The following is a 17,606-nucleotide window of genomic DNA, read 5'->3' on the forward strand; positions in this document are numbered from 1 at the left end:
CAGAACCACGTCCTTGTCACCAGGGCACCCTCTGGGACCAGGGCTGAGGCAAGCCACCTTAGGCTGAAGGAGATACTGAGATTTCCATGAGGGATGCTCTAAATGCATTTCAGAGGCAGAGAGGATGGGTCAGCCGGGGCCCGTACTGAAGAGAATGACTTGGGTATACAATTTCAAGAAGTGCTGCAGGGTTCTGAGCCTTCTGTGGGCACCAGCCACGTCCCTGACTGACAGAGAACGTCAACGTGAAGTCAAATTCACCTCACAGCCAGCTGTTAACATTACTATGACCATTTGTGGAGCTGAGTACTAGTGTTTATTTAACTTTAATATAGGTATGTTTGACTTTGGTCTGTTGTTAGCTTGCAACCTTCTAGAACAAAGAAGTTTGAATTCTTAATTCTTAAATTGAAACTTTATTGTTATACACTGTTAAACTCAATGCATGCTTATGAGAGCATCTCAGTATTTTAGAAGGAAGTGTGAAGTATATAAGTGTATGTTGTAGGTATGTGTGGAGTAGGTTATTCATTTGCCGTAATAACAATGTCAAAATGTATAGAATTGCTTTAGATAATGTTTAGGTACACTTCCTGCAAATTAGAGTTTTAATTCAGTGCTTGGCATCTGAAAGAATGGCCTGAAGTTTCAACATGCTTCCTAGTAATAGGTGGTTTTGTAGAAGAAAAAAATAAACCCTCTTAGTGCTGCAGCTATGTGAATATCAAAAACATGAATTGAAGTTTTGATTAGGCACCAGAGAAGATGCACAGGGCTGGGCTTTCTGCACTGCAGCGAAAATTTCAGTAAGATCATGTGTTTTCAGTAACAGTATCTACTCCGGGACTGAAGGAACGTTATTTTGATGACCAGGTTAGAGCTATGAAAGGTGGCATGCAACATAGGCATCTCTTGCTGAGGCTCCAGTGCAAGCTTGGGTTGCACATCACATTGCACCTGACCGTGCAGAGGTGCTAAGTTCATCCTAGTGACCAGGAGGACCGATGCCTCTCTAGCTGTGTGAAGTCACTGAAATGGAGATTGATAGGTGATGGAACTCAAATTCAGATATCACAGGTTTGGTATCTGTGTGTAGGTTCGATAACTCTATGTGTTACTTACTGTGTACAAATGATGCAGAAACACAACACTGTTCTCTCTGGCTCACCCTCTGCTTTTTACTTTTTACCCATACGGAACCCAGTTTCCTGTGCTTTTTATTAATGGAATATATTTTATCTAAAGTAAACAGACTGGTATTTGACAGGCAGTTAACTGGAGTTAAATCCTAATATAGGCATACACACACCACAGAGATGCATAAATGCCTTTGTCTGTTGTGATCAGTCATATTTTTCTCACTGCTAAGACAGGCATCTTGAAAATCACACTGAACTGTATAAGCTTACTGATATTGTAAGTAATGCATACGTTTGTATCAGTTATATTCATGAGGTTAGAAAATGGTCCTGGATTTGAGCTTTTCCACCGTGCCTTACACTTGTGAGAGCAGTTGTTTCACTCCTCCCCTCTCGCTGGTCTGGTTTTCCCCTTGCACTTTGGTGGTTTCTAAGGGGGGAATGTCGGTGTGGGAATTTAAGTGGACAAATAACAGTTTTGAAACTGAAATTGGAAGAGAGGGTTCAGTAGGAGTTAAAATATGCTTAACTCACTGTTTCAGAAGTACCATCAACTGGAAAGGAAAGCTATTTAAATACAAAGTTTCCTATCAGATTATCCTTTTCTATATTGTTAAATCTGCTTCATTTGTCAGCTATGCTGTTCACAAAGTTTTACTTTAAATCATAGTAGAGTTGAAATACTAGGCGTTTCAGTCAGTTTCATAAGTAAAGTTGTTAATAATTGTGAGCTGTAAGAAAAATTCTAGAATAAATATCTTACATGGTGAATTTGGACTCCCTTTTCCAGTAAAAATACTTGCAGGCTTAATATTTTTTGTGGCCATAGTTTGATACTTATCAAATAAAACCTAGAAGGTTAAATAGTTTTAGAATTACTTGTTTTGTTTTGTTTTTTAACTTTGCTACCCACCACAAACAAAATGATGCAAGGATGACTGGCATATATACAAATAATGTTCTGGCGTTGTGTTTTGTTTTCTAATCTGGTGTTTCAGGGGGAGCTTTAGTGGTATTAAGCGGCATTTCTTTTGTCCTCAAGTATTAAGAATTGGAAACAATTCTTGATAATAAGAGAAAGATAGATTCTCCAGCCTGAAATTATGATACAGAGTCTTGAACAATTTTTTGCAGTAGTATCACCTGCCTTCTCTTTGACAATGTTTTGGTGTAAACAGACGTTTCCCTCTTTAAAAGTGGAAATTGAGCAAACTCGTTGTATGTTATGTTTTAAAAAACGGTACTTTCTTCCTCTGATGTTTTTTCTCTGTTGTCTTATTAAAGCCTGGTCTTGCTATTCCTGGGCATATTAGAGGTGGCTGACCTAGTCTAATCCGCCAGCAGCTGGGTGAGTGGCTCTGTAAGAGCCTTAGCCTATGGGAATACAGAAGGTAGGAGCCATTTGACAGCACTGGGGCCAGTCTGGAGAGGTTCTTGCAAAGTCTCAAGCAGAACCCCGGGGGTTTCTCAAACCTGTGGGTTTGAGTAGCTGAGAAAAACCTCTTTCTCCTTCAAGATTTAGGTGGATTTTGAAGAAAGTCCTGTTAAATACCAGTCTGTAACACTGAACATTAATGTTACCATTTATTTGATTGTTACAGCGTGTGTTAAAGAGCTGCTGCCACCCATTTGCAGCCTAATGTGTTTATTAGATGTTCTTCCCAGTGGCATCTTGAAGTGTCTTTCAGGTAAAAAATTCATGAGCATTATTGGCTTTCAGGCTGCAAATGGAATATGTCTTCTTCTTACTGTCTAATATACCACTCTAAAGCCATTACACAGAAGTAAGGGAAAAGATGTTGTTGAGGAAGGAGCCTTCAGCTTAAACATTTGTTTATAGTCTGTTATGGCTTTTTGATGACTGAGGAAAAATGTGAGTAGTAGATGTTGGAGCCAGTTTTCTGTTCTTTTACATGCGAGTTCAGTGGCATTTGCTAGTAAATTATATTCCTTTTCTTAGTTTGTGGAGTTCAAGAATAGAGTAGAATTTAGTGAATATTACCATAGATCTTGTTTTAATGTTACCTGTAATAGGCTCTCTTTCAAATGAAATTGTATCTTCTAAGTAGCAAGTATTATCTTCAGATAGAAGAGGCTACAGGTGCACATCAAGTTCGAGTATAAGTCCTTTAAAGGTGACTGTCAGCTTGCTGCTACTGCTTTCCCCACAGAAATTCTGTTTTCTGTTTTTGCTTTGTACTATGTGACTGTTGTAGGGTGGCAGATTTTTAGGCTGTTTTATCTATAGTGAAAGTGGCAGTGCTGTTTGAGAAAAAAAGCATACCCTTGAATAAATTAATTTGTATTTTTAGTATGAGGTTACCATCAATAATCAAGGTATTGGATATCTTGCTTACTTTGGCAGACTGGCATTGTTTCATTTGGGGTATATCCCAATTCCAGGTGTTCAATGATGAAGGAAGGGTATAGTAAACTGGTTGTAGAACACGTGACTTCTGTAAACCAGGGATGCAGGACGATGGTTTAATATATCTTTATTTCCTGTCAAACTTTTTAGTGGTGGATCTCTTGCTTTAATTTAATTTTACCAGACAATTGAGTCTTTTTTTTCCAGCTCCTTTTATTACCTTTGATTTTCACCTCTATTTTTTTTACTCATTTACAAACCTTTATCTATGTCTCTCAAGATTTGTCAAAATACCTATGCAAGAAAAAGTTTGCATGCCAGGAGGCAGAGGTTTTCCCAGCACGTGGCAGCTCAATTAGCTGATTAGGATTCTGAGGGGTGGGACAGTGAAAACTGCTGGGAGTCAAAGCAACCCTTCCTCCTGGACTGCTGTGGCTCACCAATACAAGGTTGGCCTTAGGCTCCAGTGGCTCCAGTCTCTGATCTACCACCTTATCCTGCCTCTGACAGCGATTTCCTCTTGAGGCCTGGGAAAGTGGCTGGCAAGTACTGCCTTCTTCAAAAGGGTTCAACATTACAGTGTGTATCAATATTAAATATTTTCCAACTCAGAAATGGAACCAGTGAAAAAAAGAGTTCATAAGCAGGAAAAAATGTGAAGAATCAGAAGTTGCATGTGACTTCCAGCTTTCTTCTTGCTTCTACCAGAATTAATGCTACACAGAGTACATCAGTAATTTTGAAACCGAGACTAAAAGCTTCTAGTCATGAGAACTTCACAGGAAAAAAATATGAATTATAGTGGATATATGTTTGAGTTTATAATTAGCTGCAGGAGTATGAGCTGGTTATATTTTTGAATTGGACTGTTAGACAAAATTTTTGCCAAACTTTTCACTGATTTGTAATATTTTTGGTCAATAAACAGTATTTTGCTGTTTGATACTCAATAAAACAGTGACTTCAATAAATCACTTCTATATTCATCAGTTGTATCTGCACTAAATGATGTGATGGTGTGCTGGAAGGGTGATAATGTTGTGCTGCTACCTGATTGTCTGCTATATGGTACTTTACCTTTTGTTTGCTACTTTTCAGATTGAAATAGCAGCTTTGAAGGTGTAATCCTCATTTATTCTTTAACTGCATTTGTTAGGCTTATAATAAATCTGACAGTTTAACAGGCCTTGTTTGGAAGATGGCCTGCCCTGATAAGAGATAAAATGCACATTATCTTCTACATTGACTCTGGATGATTAACTGGATTCACTGATGCTGAGGATCAGTGCTGGAAGGTTTATTCTGCATACCGTGTTCCTTCGTGGCATTAGAGGAGTGGAGGAGATGATACAGATTCACACATCTGATTTGTGCTAGATTTTTTTCTGTCTCCTACTTCACGGAGCTCCTGCTTTTCTTTGTTTTTCTCCCATGTGTTTTATTTTGGCGTTTGCATTGTTTTATGGTTTTTTTTCCCTTTGAAAGATTAATGTCTTGTAAAAATATGTTTACTATTGCTTTATAATTAGGTTAAGTCTTTCTCTGTATTCTAACTTGGAGCTGTTGCTGGTGGAGGATGTGAAGGAGGATGTGCTGTCACGATGAGAGCAGAAACTATTGTTTTATTACTGATAACAAGAAAAAATGAATTTAAGCCTCTTTCAGGCTCTGTCATTTCTACCTACCAACATCTGGTAGAAACTGGTTTGGTCTCAGTGACTGTAATTACTAACATATACTGTCAGAGAGTTTATTAATTTAATTTTTCAGTGTTTGTCATTTACATTTATCAATTGGAAAAATTAGACAGTGATTTTACCTACAAGTATTTTCGATGCCTAGGCCTGTGGTAGCGAAACTGAGAGAGCAGGAAAACACACTTGGTGTTAAATGTAAATACAAAGAAAGTATTTACTTACCTGAGATGTCCTTTTGGAACAGGTCATCTGTAAGAGCCTAAAATTAGCTCTTTAGGTATTTTTAGTAATAATAATTTTGTTTCTCTAATTATCGCCTTCCTTATATGAAAATGCTGCGATGAGTGTATTTATCTTTCCATTGCTCCATTGCTCCTCATTGATCCCCAGTGGAATTGAAGCTTAAGGAGCATCTGAGTCAGCATTAGAAGTTCAGCTTTTAGTTATTGTTCTGGGTTTTTTGTAGGACAATTGGAAAAAAACTTTAATATATATTGAGAAGAAAAATCTGCTACCACCACTGAAGGCAAAATACTAATCCCGCAGTGGGATATTATGCTTGTATTTTTGAGTGCAGTACAGCTCCTGAACAACTTACACAATAAAAAAGGGAGTGCCTGGTCTTGCATGACAGTTCATTCTGCAAGATGCACATTCAAATTCAGCTTTGTAAGACATTTTCTTTCAAATAAAAATTGGTTTAGTTCAGCATCTGACATATCATGATGCTATTTTTTTCATTAACAAACATGTGTCTCTGTCTCTCTCTCCACAATGCAGTGATTACTGCTCGGTTTGTTTTTACTAATTCCCAATTTGGTTAATCCTTTTCCTATTCTATACCATGCTAAATAGGCCTTACCCACTTTTTCTTGATTTTTGTTTCAGAAGACATATGGTAGAGCTGATACTACATTTCCATTTCTTCTAAAGCACTAAATGAACCGAACTGTTGAATTTCTTTATTCTTTCTGGAAATTCCTTCAGAGATGTAGAAAAAGATCAGAGGAGCAGGATGAACACTGCTTTCTAATCTCAGGCAGTTTCCTGTAGGGAAGATTTAGTGGAGTAAAACTTTGAGCTTCTGACTTGTCATTCTACTCGCAGTGGCTTCAGTATTGAATTGTCATGTTTTTTAGAAAAATTCAAACTTCAAGTTTGGGAGCTTAATTTTCTGGTTTAAGAAGCTATCCATGTGGTTCAGGAGCCCAAGAATGACTTTAAAAGTTCCTAAATTTTCTTGTTAAAAACACTGATTTATTTAATGTAATTAATTTTTGTGTGTTAGAAATCTACTAGTAATAATGAATAACCAAGAAATTTTGAAGTGGATAAATTAATGCGTATGGAGGGAGTTAGGGCAGAACCTAAAAAACATTATATGCAGTTTAGCTGCTCCTGGCCCACAGATGTTTGTTTGTATGTCTAAAATTAATCTGTCGATTCAATCTAAATTCATGAGGTTTTCCCCTTCTCACTTAAAAGTTTCCTAGGTGCCTGCTTGTTGGTACTGAATGTGCCCAGAAGCACTTTCTTCTGAAAAATGTGGTTTTAGTTCCTTGCTTATGCCACATTAAATTTGTAGAGGTACCTAGACCCTTCAGAGATCTTCATCTAGTAGTATGCATAAATCCTGAATGTGAGTTAGCACATGGAAGAAATTTTAAATAGCTGCTTTCTTTTTAAGACATGAGGAAACTTGAAAAGTGATCACCTCTTTGACTTGACTTACTAGTGTCATTGCTGAGAAACGGGAGATACAGGTTTGTTACCCTCCTCAGCCTAAGGGATTCAAACCTCAATCCTTTGTGTTTTAAGACAGTGTTTTGGGCTACATACCTAAAGATTCCTACTGCACATCAAGAGTTAATTAACCTTGCCCTCTTTGCTTCACAAATGTCCAGTTTTGGCAAGCAGATAGCCTACCAACTAGGAGGCTGTCCTGCATGATTGAAAATACAGGCTGGAAATCCCTCTGTGAAGAGGGAACCGAATCCCCATAGCTCAGCTTCTGGCCCTTTTAGTTGATACATAGTATTATGGAAGAGCAGGGCAGCAGATTATCCACAATTTCTAACAGGTGATTCCTCCTCATTTCTCCTAATTCCGGAGAGGATTTTAGTTTCTGAATTCCAAGAGAATAGCAGAACTTTACATATCCCAGTCAGCCCCTAAATCCCTAGGGAGATAGGGTTTGGCGGGCACATCCTTTTGATTTTAGTACTGTGTACTCGATACTGCTGAATGACTTTCATTTTGGCCTGTGAGATTTTTTAGATTGCCATTGTATCATCTGTCTAGCTCTCCACTTTCCAAGGCACCTATCTGGGTTTGTGCATTCTGCTCTGGAGCACAGACACCGACAACACAGACAGGAGGTGCAGAGCCTATGCAGATCTTTGAGGTATAGAACATGACTTTTTAATGAAGACATAGGGGAGAGCAGAAAGCAAACATGGTAGTAGGTGGTAGATTTCCAGAAACACTTTATGATGAGTAAAAAGAAACGGGTAACTCTTTCTAAGAACAAACCAATAAAGCTGATGAGAAAAAGACATAGTGGCAGCTAAATGCAAACAAAAATAAAATTAAAGAAATTGTTTGTTTAGAACTATTTACTGTGTTTAATAAGGGAAGAAGGAGGTGCTAGTTTTTTAATAATTATACCACTTTTGTTCCCTTAAATGCAGAAGGATGAAGTTTAGCTGTTTATGGTAGGAGGCTAGTTTTAATGTGTCCTTTGAAGGCTGATACCATAGACCTAGTGGAATTCCAACAGAATAGCATCGGTGGGAATGCAAGAATTGAGCTATGCATCGGTGGAGCTACCAGTGAAACTGGTTCCTGCAAAAATAAACTTCCCTTTGAAGTAAGCCTGGCGGAGTAGGTGGGAAAACTGTCAATAACTGTTCCTATTTGCTTTCTTGTGGAGGAAGGGGAGAGCAGAGGGGTGTGTTCCCCCTAAATGCTTACCTCTGACTTTAATTCTTAATACTTCAGGGGGAGAAGATGACTGTTGAATGTTTGATGGGGTTTTACGAATTGTTGTTCTTGCCTTTCTCAAGAAAAATAGTTAACTGATTTACATTTCTCAGGTATTACTTGGGAAGCATAAGAAATGAAGGGATTCCCCAGCCTAATTTTTCTTCTGAACTTTAGGTCACCATCTGAGTTTGGCTCAGAGATCAGATGACCTCAGCAATGTACAGCTTTCATCATACTGATGATTTTTTCTCACCCTGGTCAGTGAAAAATTTAGTCATTGGAACAGAACCCCAAGGACAGTTCAAGCTCTCCACTAACAGAGATGTGGAACTGCTGTCTCCTCACAACTTCTCTTTAATTATTGTCACAGTTTTCTTAATAGTGTCTTGCTCCTTCCTTGGAGCTCTACTTGTGAAACTGCGTGTTTTCAAGGAAGTGCTTACCTACTAACAAATTAGAAGAATGTATATTTCTACTTTTGTCATTAGATAAATTAGGATCTAAATGACTGTTGGAGCAAGAAATCAGTGAAAATACGTAGTTGTTAAGGAACAGCCGGTGTCACAGGCCCCACTGGAGACTGTGGTAGATGTTTCCTGCTCTGTGGCAGTAAGGTTGGTGTTGGTGTGGTGCTGTGAATGCCCTGACTGGGGTCACTGAGGGTTCTTCAGCAAGTACAGAATGATGGAGTTTGTGATGGCACATTTTCCCTTTGAGAGCTCAGCTCTGCTCCACCGCAGAACCTCAGGTCCTTCTAACTCTTCTCAAAACGTTGGCAGTATGTACAAACAAGTAGATATACATATGAATGTTTAGACTCAATAGAGAAAATGATAATCCAGTTATTTTTCAAATAGAATTTGATACCATCCATGTCAAAGACCATCTGGGAGCTGTATGTTTCAGGCATGATTCAGTCTTTTTCATGTAACTTGACCATTATCTAGAAAAAGGAAAATAACTGCACATTCTCTTCAAACTGGTTAAAAACAATATTTTCGGTACAAAGAAAGGCATTTTTATTCCTTTTTTTTTTTTTTTCCCTCTTTTATTTCTTTTGTTAATTTTGAAAAATGTTACATGGTGTTCAGTTCTGAACCTGAGACAGCTCTGAGTCTTTGTTTGCTTGTTGAAGTTTCAGGAAGTAGCCTTTCTCAGCATCCCTGCAGAACTCCTTGGAATTTAATCTCCAGGCTGTTTCTACCAATATCTTAATTCAGCCAGTTCATTGAGAAAACTGAGATTTCCAGTGTGAACATCCTATTACCAACACCTACTCTGGCTGCTGGATTTTATAAAGTGTCAAAAAGGAAAGAAGAGAAGGGGCTGCAGTTTTAACCCACAGTAGTTCCCTCATTTAAATTCAGTGCATGGCTGACTGGGCCAGCAGAGGGAAGGGAACTGGTGGGGCAGAAATGAAGGGTTTGAAGGAGGTGAACCGCCTTGTTTTGATACCTAATTTCCATTTTGTACCAGTGTGAAGTGATCATAAAAAGAACTACAGACTCTAGCTCTTATTTTAGCATGGTATGAATCACCTCCTGGAGACACTCACCTCCTTCAGGGCCCTTGTGTTTATTTTTCTGCTAATCCCAAACAATACAGGAGCTCTCTGAAATGTCTGGCAACATCTCTCTGCCATCATCCTTACAAAGCTGTCACCAGCTAAGTAGATAATAAGGACTGCCCTCTCTTGCATGAGCTTTTTGATCATTTACATCATCTTACTATGCCCTTTGTAATAATGATTTCTGCCTCCAGAATATTGGTACTTATTGAGGAGTATGTAATCTGAGGCAGGCGAGTTTCATGTGCTCATATGGTGCATAGGACAACAGACAGCCAGGAGCAGGGCTGTTCATTGCACTAATTATAATAACCTTGTGTTGTTTTAACACATGATAGCTTGACAAGTTATTTTCCTTATGAGGTGGATTCTATGTACAAAATATCATTTTCTCAGTGATCCTTAGTGTTGACAGATGTTCTGTTTCTACAATATTGTACATGTACTTGTGCAAGCATTTTCTTCTGATTTTTAACTGAAGCCACATGTGCTACCTTTTCATGTAGCTGGGATACATGTTTCATTTCGTGTATTTCAATTCTGTTGTGTTTTTTCTTGTTGTGTGGCACTATGGCTTCTCCTTTGTCTTCCGTCATTCAAGCTTGCAAAATTGCCATGAAAATTCAGCAACCCGGGCACAAAATGTACTTATCTGTTCTTACATAACTGGTAACAATCAAAGAGATGATAATGCTTTGTTTGCTCTTCACAAATTTTCTTCTGAAGGAGTTTTGTGTAGCATTTTGTGGGGTCATAAACAGAACGTTTTTATTGGTACCTTTCAAACAAACTCTATTTCAAATGATAGATTTGTCAAGTAAAAGCTGAGTTGAGCAAGGATCAAGGAACTTGGAACTATGAACAGAGAACTCATGTCTTGTCCACCATAACCCTTTCTTGTACTTTTTTCCTTTTAGTTGCTGATATGTGTTCAAGATGAGCGGGATGGGAGAAAATACCTCTGACCCATCCAGAGCAGATTCAAGAAAGCGCAAGGATCCTGATCAGCTTGGACCCAGGTTAGACCATTTACGTCTGAAAACATTGAAAGACTTAACAAAAAATGTTACACGTGCATGTGTTTTTCAGTTAGAAAATGACAAACTTAACCATTCTCTCAAAGAGAAGACAGTACCAAACTATTCTGGTAATCTGACATGAAATATGACACTTTTATAAACTCCTCTTTCAGCCCTAAAAGAAGCACTGAGAAACGCAATCGTGAGCAAGAGAATAAATACATAGAAGAACTTGCAGAGCTGATTTTTGCAAATTTTAATGATATTGACAACTTTAACTTTAAACCTGACAAATGTGCAATCTTGAAAGAAACTGTGAAGCAAATTCGTCAGATAAAAGAACAAGGTAAGAAGACTAATTAATTGACTTTGACTATTTTCTGTGTTGATTGTTACTTTATTTTTGTCAAACCCAATAGACTCTTCAGCTTTTCTTTAGCAAGTTCCCAGGTTTTTCATTAATCAGTAATGAAAAATGCTGTAACGTCATGTGAATGGAGTGTGTTTTGTCATATTCAGTATTTTAAAAATAAGCTTCACAGAAAATTCAGAAATTGCCAAGAGAGAGAGAAAATCTGTCAGTCCGTTGTGTGCATCTAATGGGGTTGAAATCAGTTGTGCTTTTACAAAAGTTAAACTAGCAGATGGCTTTGGAGGAGAAAAAAAAAGAAAAGACTACTTGCATACTCTTACAAGGATGATGAATCCATACAAAATAGGAATAATTCAGGAGAGTGGGGTATGAAAGCATTCTGCATCCCCTTTTGCTTTCTTTTGTTGGTATGAATAGATATTGTGGACTAAATTATCTGCGTCCCTTAAATGATGACATCATATCCTCAACTACAATAGATTTGAAACTATTCTAATCTCTAGATAGGGTCCTGTTATAAATGTAAACCAGAGAACGTGACAGTTTTCTTCCTGTTCTTTGTCTAGAAGATTAGTTTTTTATTTCTTTTCTTTTGATATATTTTCTATTTAAAGAAAAACACCAAATCTTTTCAAAACTTTAAATTTTTGAAAGTGCATTTTGTGGCACAGGTCAGGCAGGAATAGCACTGCAGGTGTTTGGGGCAGATTCAAATTCTTAAAGTAGGTGTGTATCATTTTTCTTTTAGTGTAGAAGATTACAATCTCTTCATAAACTGTGTTTGGAGAGGTTCCTTTGTTTTTCAAACATTATAATTAACATCTTTCGCTTTTTTAGTATTCTGTGATTTCTGTGGGAAAACAACGCTTCCTTTTCCATACTGTATATGTGAAGTTAGAAAAGTGGAGATTGCGTGTTGTATAATTTAGATATAGATTTATTTCTAAAACAAATAGCTAAGTAGATCTGCAGTTTCAGACATCAGCCTATTCAAAGCTAAATGAACAGTGGAAAGTGCCAAACTGTGTCAACTGCCTTCAAAGTGGCTCTAATTGATTAATCTTCAGGAATGTTCCTATTTCTCAGCTTGTTCTCTTCTTATTGCTATTAGGTTGCCATAATTTTAAAAATGGATATTCAAGTGAAGTTGCCGTGCCCCACATTAGAAGTATACCTCTTAACCTGCCCCAGTGTCCATCATCATTTTGCATCTTGGTGGCTTTTGAGATTATTGTTTTTTCCTTCTTTTCTTTTCTTTTTCCTTTTCTCATTTCCAGTCTTGGATTTTTGTTTTGCTATCACCAAGAGACACATTCTGCTTATCATTACCTGAGAAGGGTTAAGGAGAAAAATTTGTGTTTTCCTGGGAAGTGGGTGCACAGAGAAAAATCTGTTAGTCCACTTGGCAATTCTCTCAGAAGCTCTAGAAAATCTAGTCTGAAAATCTGGCTCTAATTAACAACAAACTTTGGCAAATCCAGGGTTTCATCGTTCAGAACCAATATCATGAAAACAGTTTTTATAGTGTTATAAAATGTTCACACTCATCAGACCAGGTTACATGTAAATTATTTAAATTATTATGGGCCAGAATTGTACCAAAGCTGAATGTACACTTAATTTTCTAAACTCACAATGTTTTATTGCAAAAACAACTGGAAATGCAATTCTAAAGAAACACTAAAATGCTGTGAATACTGTTTGTTTCAGCAACTAGAAGTAGTTTGCAACCCTTGAGCAATTAAGATACTAAATTACTCCTTATGATGTTGATTTGTTGCACAAGGTTCTTCTGCTGAGAACAATTAGATTGATAACTGTTTGAGTCTTCGCATAAAACTCATAGCTGGTACAGACTAGACTTTAAGGCTCTCTAAGGGACATTGCAAAACACTGATACTTTCAAGATGGACATTAATAGCATCTCAGGATCTAGAAACGAAGATTAGAATACTTGAAATTATTCCTTTAAACTAATTAAAAAGTCTGATACAGATTTCTACATGGAAGCTACATCTGTTTGTTGTAATAGAAAATTTAAAAGCCTTTTCATTTTAAGAAGAAATTGAAATGACAGGACACTCTGAAATGCAGCATTGTTTTGGAGCGGGCATTTCATTAACGAATAGGTCGCACATACAGTTAACATTCAAACTGCACAAACAGTAAAGTACACCTATACTTCTGTTGAGTGCCACAAAAAACCTGATCTAAGCAAGGCAAACAGATTGAAGACCTCATGAGGCTATTACTATTGCGGTCTCATGTTTTATGTAGTTTATCACCTCACATTGGGAATCCTGCGCATGTATATATAGATTCATCATTTAAATGCATTAACTTTTAGGTTGTTCCAAAACTTTCTGTTTGCTTTTCCACTGCCAAGATGTGTTAGAAGACAACTTGCATTATCTTAACAATAACTATTTCTAAAGCAAAGTCATGAAAATAATACTATACTTGCATAAAGTGCTCTGAGGCTCAACATAAAAATCGTATTTTCTTACAGTTAAGATGTTTTCTTTATTTTTAGTGTTACACTAAATACATGTAGGACAGAACTAAATAAACGTCCTGGAATTCCTGAGTGATTCTATACTAACATGGACAAATTAAGATGGCTCAGTTTTTGCTCAGTGAGTCTGCTCTGCACTTCTTCAAAAACAGATTAGATTAAATTAATGAAAACTTATTTTACAGTTTTATTATTTAGAAGTTTTAGTAAAGAGGTTAGATTTTTGAAACAAATACTATATATTCTTCATAAATTTTCATCTATTAATAAAATTGTACATTAAAGTCCAATTACTAACAAAAGCACAGTCAGTTATAAATACCTTGTAAAGCCACTGAAAGCAACAAGTTTTATAGCTGTTACTGAGATTTGACAAGGAGACTTTGTTCTAGGTTCTAGGAATGAAAACAAGGAAGGAAGAAATACAGATTGATATTCATATCCCATGTCAAGCTTGCTGGGCTGGTAGCTGAAAAAAGTAAAAGATTTTTTGCTGTGGTAGTACCATATAATTTAGTATAATGTTATCCTGATCTATTTTATATGCAAATATGTATTTGCAATACTATATCTGTTATCTTTATATCATTTCTCACAGTATATATTTTAAAGATTCTTTAGTTGTGGTATGTTAGAGATTCAGTTTATTACAATTTGAAAGTAAATTATAAATATATGCATGTAACTGAATTCATTAGAAGAATTAAAGATATTTGGAAGATGTAACAATTGCGTTTAGTTTTAATCTGGGTTTTGAAATGGTTTTAGTCCTTGGGAAAATTAAGACAAGTTTATTTACAGAAGCTTAATTTTCTACTGAGGACTTTTACCATATTATCTTACAGTGATTGGATAGAGATTTGTGGATGTCCAGAGGAGATGAAAAATTGTGATTTTTAGCATGAAGATGAAACAGAAGTTGTATTCATGTAAATCTTAAGTGGATATTTCTACTGGGGATTTGAGATTTGTGTTTCAAGCAGTTGGGAAAAAATTAATTCAGTTTTTTATTTATAGCATAAAAGTGATATGAAATGGTGGGTTTATGACTGTGTTATTATATGGTCATGAAAGTGCAAGCTCTCCTGTTAATTGCAGTCTGCGTTAAGTTGCTTTGAAAGAATAATAGTCATATAAGTTTCAGATGTGTTCATAAGTTACACAGATGTGTACGAGCACAGTAAGTTCCAATTTGCACATAATTAATAAAAAAAGCTTGTTTTAAGTAAGCGTAAAGATCATTCGGCTCCTTTATATGCCAGACAGCCATGAAGCTATAAACCCATTTGACTGTACTTAAGAAATATGTTTAGTAAAATAGTGTCTGATTGATTTTAAGGTCCTACCTTATTTTTAAGAAACAACTTCAGCACATAAGGCAGATTCATTTCAGTTGTATAAGTACTGCTGAAAATGTTTTCTCAGATCTGAAGACAAGAAAATTCTGACAGCAAATAAAGGAGTCTGGATTCTCTTCTTCCTTATGTTATAGTCAATTGAACTGTTTCACATCAATCTCATTTGATTTCCTATCTACTACATACCTACATTTTCATTGAATCTTGTCATCTGCCTGACTCCTCTCATTATATTAGCACTTTTCTTTCTCATTACTGTTTTTGGTTCCTCTGTTCCCCTATAGCTGATTTTTTTTTTCCTTCTAGGTATTAAGCAGGATATAAAAATTAAACCTTTGCCCTTAGTTTAAAGCTCTTTTTATCCATCATGATAACCTCAGTTTCAGCAGGTAAATAGCTCACATTTTAAAGCAGAGACTATTTGTTACATTTCACTGCTTGAACATCTGGTTCAGGCTTTGAAACCTCCTTTTCTTCGTTATCTAGTTGTGCTTTTACCCTCCTCTCTGGATATCAGCAATGCAGTAGGTACAGAGGGTACTGAAGATCACCTTAAGCTTCTTCAGCAGTTTCTCTACCTTAGCAATCTCCTCTGACCCCTTCAGTAGGAGTGCTGAAGAATGTGTCTTGACATCAAGTACAAGACGTGTTGTTTTTTTTCCTCAAGTCCCCCGAGTACCTTTTATTAAACTCCAGGTCTGCATCTCTTGTTTTTCTCCTTTTACTCTCCATGCTTTTCTATTTTCTGTAGCATTTTTTTAGGATGGCATCCACCTGTCTTACTTGGATTCACATACGGTGGGATATAACCTACTGTGCCAAAGTATCCGCAAATGTGATTTTTATGTCTCAGTTCCATTCTCCTGCAGAGTCCAGCTTTCATCTGTCACCAGTTTCTGAAGAGGTTTTGTGTTCTCTAGATCAACTTTGCAGTAGTACAGGGAAGGGATATCAGGGTGGTGATTATCAGTCTAGCTGTTAATGTATACTTTTGAGTTGTCAGATCTAGTTTTCAGAATAGCCTTACAAGTCAGACCTTGGATAGAATGAATCACCATGTGAAAGCTAAACAGCATTGGGAGAAGGAGAAGTACTTGGTTAAGAGAGACATGCAAGACCTATGGAACCTGTATGAATATAAAAAGCATTCTTGTTGTTAGTCATATATATCTTCTTTTTCTGGTTTCACATTTGATAGCAAAAACAGTTTTTGCTTCCCTGTAGCAGTACTGCTTTGTAATCACAGGGTCACTCCAGCAGATAGTCTATTGTTGCCTCCAGCGTCAGTATGCAAGTAAAATCGCTTGCTAAAGGAAAACAGCATGGTCTTAAAGCTGTAATGAGGTGTTACGTTGGCTGCTGCTACTTTGAATTTATAAGATCTGAATTCAGATTCATATTTCACAAGGTATTTAAGCAACTGCCTAACTTTAAGCAGATGAGTAATCCCTGTTAAGTCAGTGGAACTACTTAAAGGTTTAAAGTTATGTGCATAAATATCTTACCAAATCAGGATATTAAGACAAGCCAGCATATGCAGACTTGTTTTTTGTTTGTTGTTTTTTGTTTTGCAAATATTTTAGTTGGTCAATTTTACTGTAATTATATTTTTTTAATGTTAATCGTATTTGAGATGGCAGATTTAAAATTGATACCAATTCTTGAATCTTTTTTTGAAGGAGTTCTGCATGGCTGTTATTATTTATATGTGCTGTACTTCCAGCCTGATAGGATTTTAAGACTGAATTAAGTGTCAGAGGAATTTGTGCTGTGAAGTGAAGCAATTTATGCAGACCATTTACAAAAAAAAAATCTATTACTGAATTTGTTTTGCTGTCTCCTCTACCTATAGCTGAGAATGGTGCACTGAAAATGGCTTTGATCTTCCTCTGTACTTTGTAAAGCTTTTTGGCTAAATATCCAGTTATGTTGACTTTACCACTTCCATGCCTCCAGAGAACTACTGATTCACTGAAGAATTTAAACTGGTTTTAGGTAATGCCGCCCATCAGTTTCTTTTCTAGCTCTGATGAAAAGTAGTCATTAGCCAGCAGACCCATCAAGTGGGAAATTTCCTGGGCTTTGCTTATTTTACTGGAGTTGCATGTCATGCAGAATAGTTGGCTTAGGCCGTATCTACACATAAGTGATGGTATTTTAGCTTTACTAATAGTTTTCTGTGGAAGCAGAGTTATAATTTAATTATTATGACTTATGAGAGGAGTAGCTGAAGATGCCTTTATGACATACAGCTGTGTCCACACGGAGCTCAAGCTATTGAGAGAGTTGGGATTGTTCAGCCTGGAGAGGAGAAGGCTCTGGGGACCTGTTATTGCATCCATTCAATATATAAAGCGGGCTTATAAGAAAGACAGAGACTTTTTACTAGGCCTGTATTGACAAGACAAGGGGCAATGGTTTTAAGCTGAGAAAGGGTAGTCTTATATTGGACATAAGGAAGACATTTTTTACTATGAGAGTGGCGAGATGCTGGCACAAGTTGCCCAGAGAAGCTGCGAATGCCCTCTCCCAGGAGCTGTTCAATGTCAGGCTGGACAGGACTCTAAGCAACCTGATCTAGTGAA

At 36.8% G+C, this 17,606-nt stretch overlaps 1 protein-coding gene across 6 annotated transcripts in view; it reads left to right on the forward strand.

Moving 5' to 3' along the window:
• NCOA2 (nuclear receptor coactivator 2) overlaps nt 1-17,606 on the forward strand; it is a 192,801-nt gene that overhangs the window by 105,692 nt on the left and 69,503 nt on the right. For all 6 annotated transcript variants that reach the window (XM_042785715.1, XM_042785714.1, XM_042785712.1 and 3 more), the window contains 2 exons: nt 10,674-10,775; nt 10,949-11,121. In XM_042785715.1, coding sequence (XP_042641649.1) covers nt 10,693-10,775; nt 10,949-11,121 — 256 coding nt within the window. In that variant the 5' untranslated portion in view covers nt 10,674-10,692. The remainder of the gene's footprint in view (nt 1-10,673; nt 10,776-10,948; nt 11,122-17,606) is intronic.

The sequence above is a fragment of the Tyto alba genome, unplaced genomic scaffold (genome assembly GCF_018691265.1).
Source record: "Tyto alba isolate M040663 unplaced genomic scaffold, T.alba_DEE_v4.0 Super-Scaffold_9, whole genome shotgun sequence".
NCBI classification, from domain to species: domain Eukaryota; kingdom Metazoa; phylum Chordata; class Aves; order Strigiformes; family Tytonidae; genus Tyto; species Tyto alba.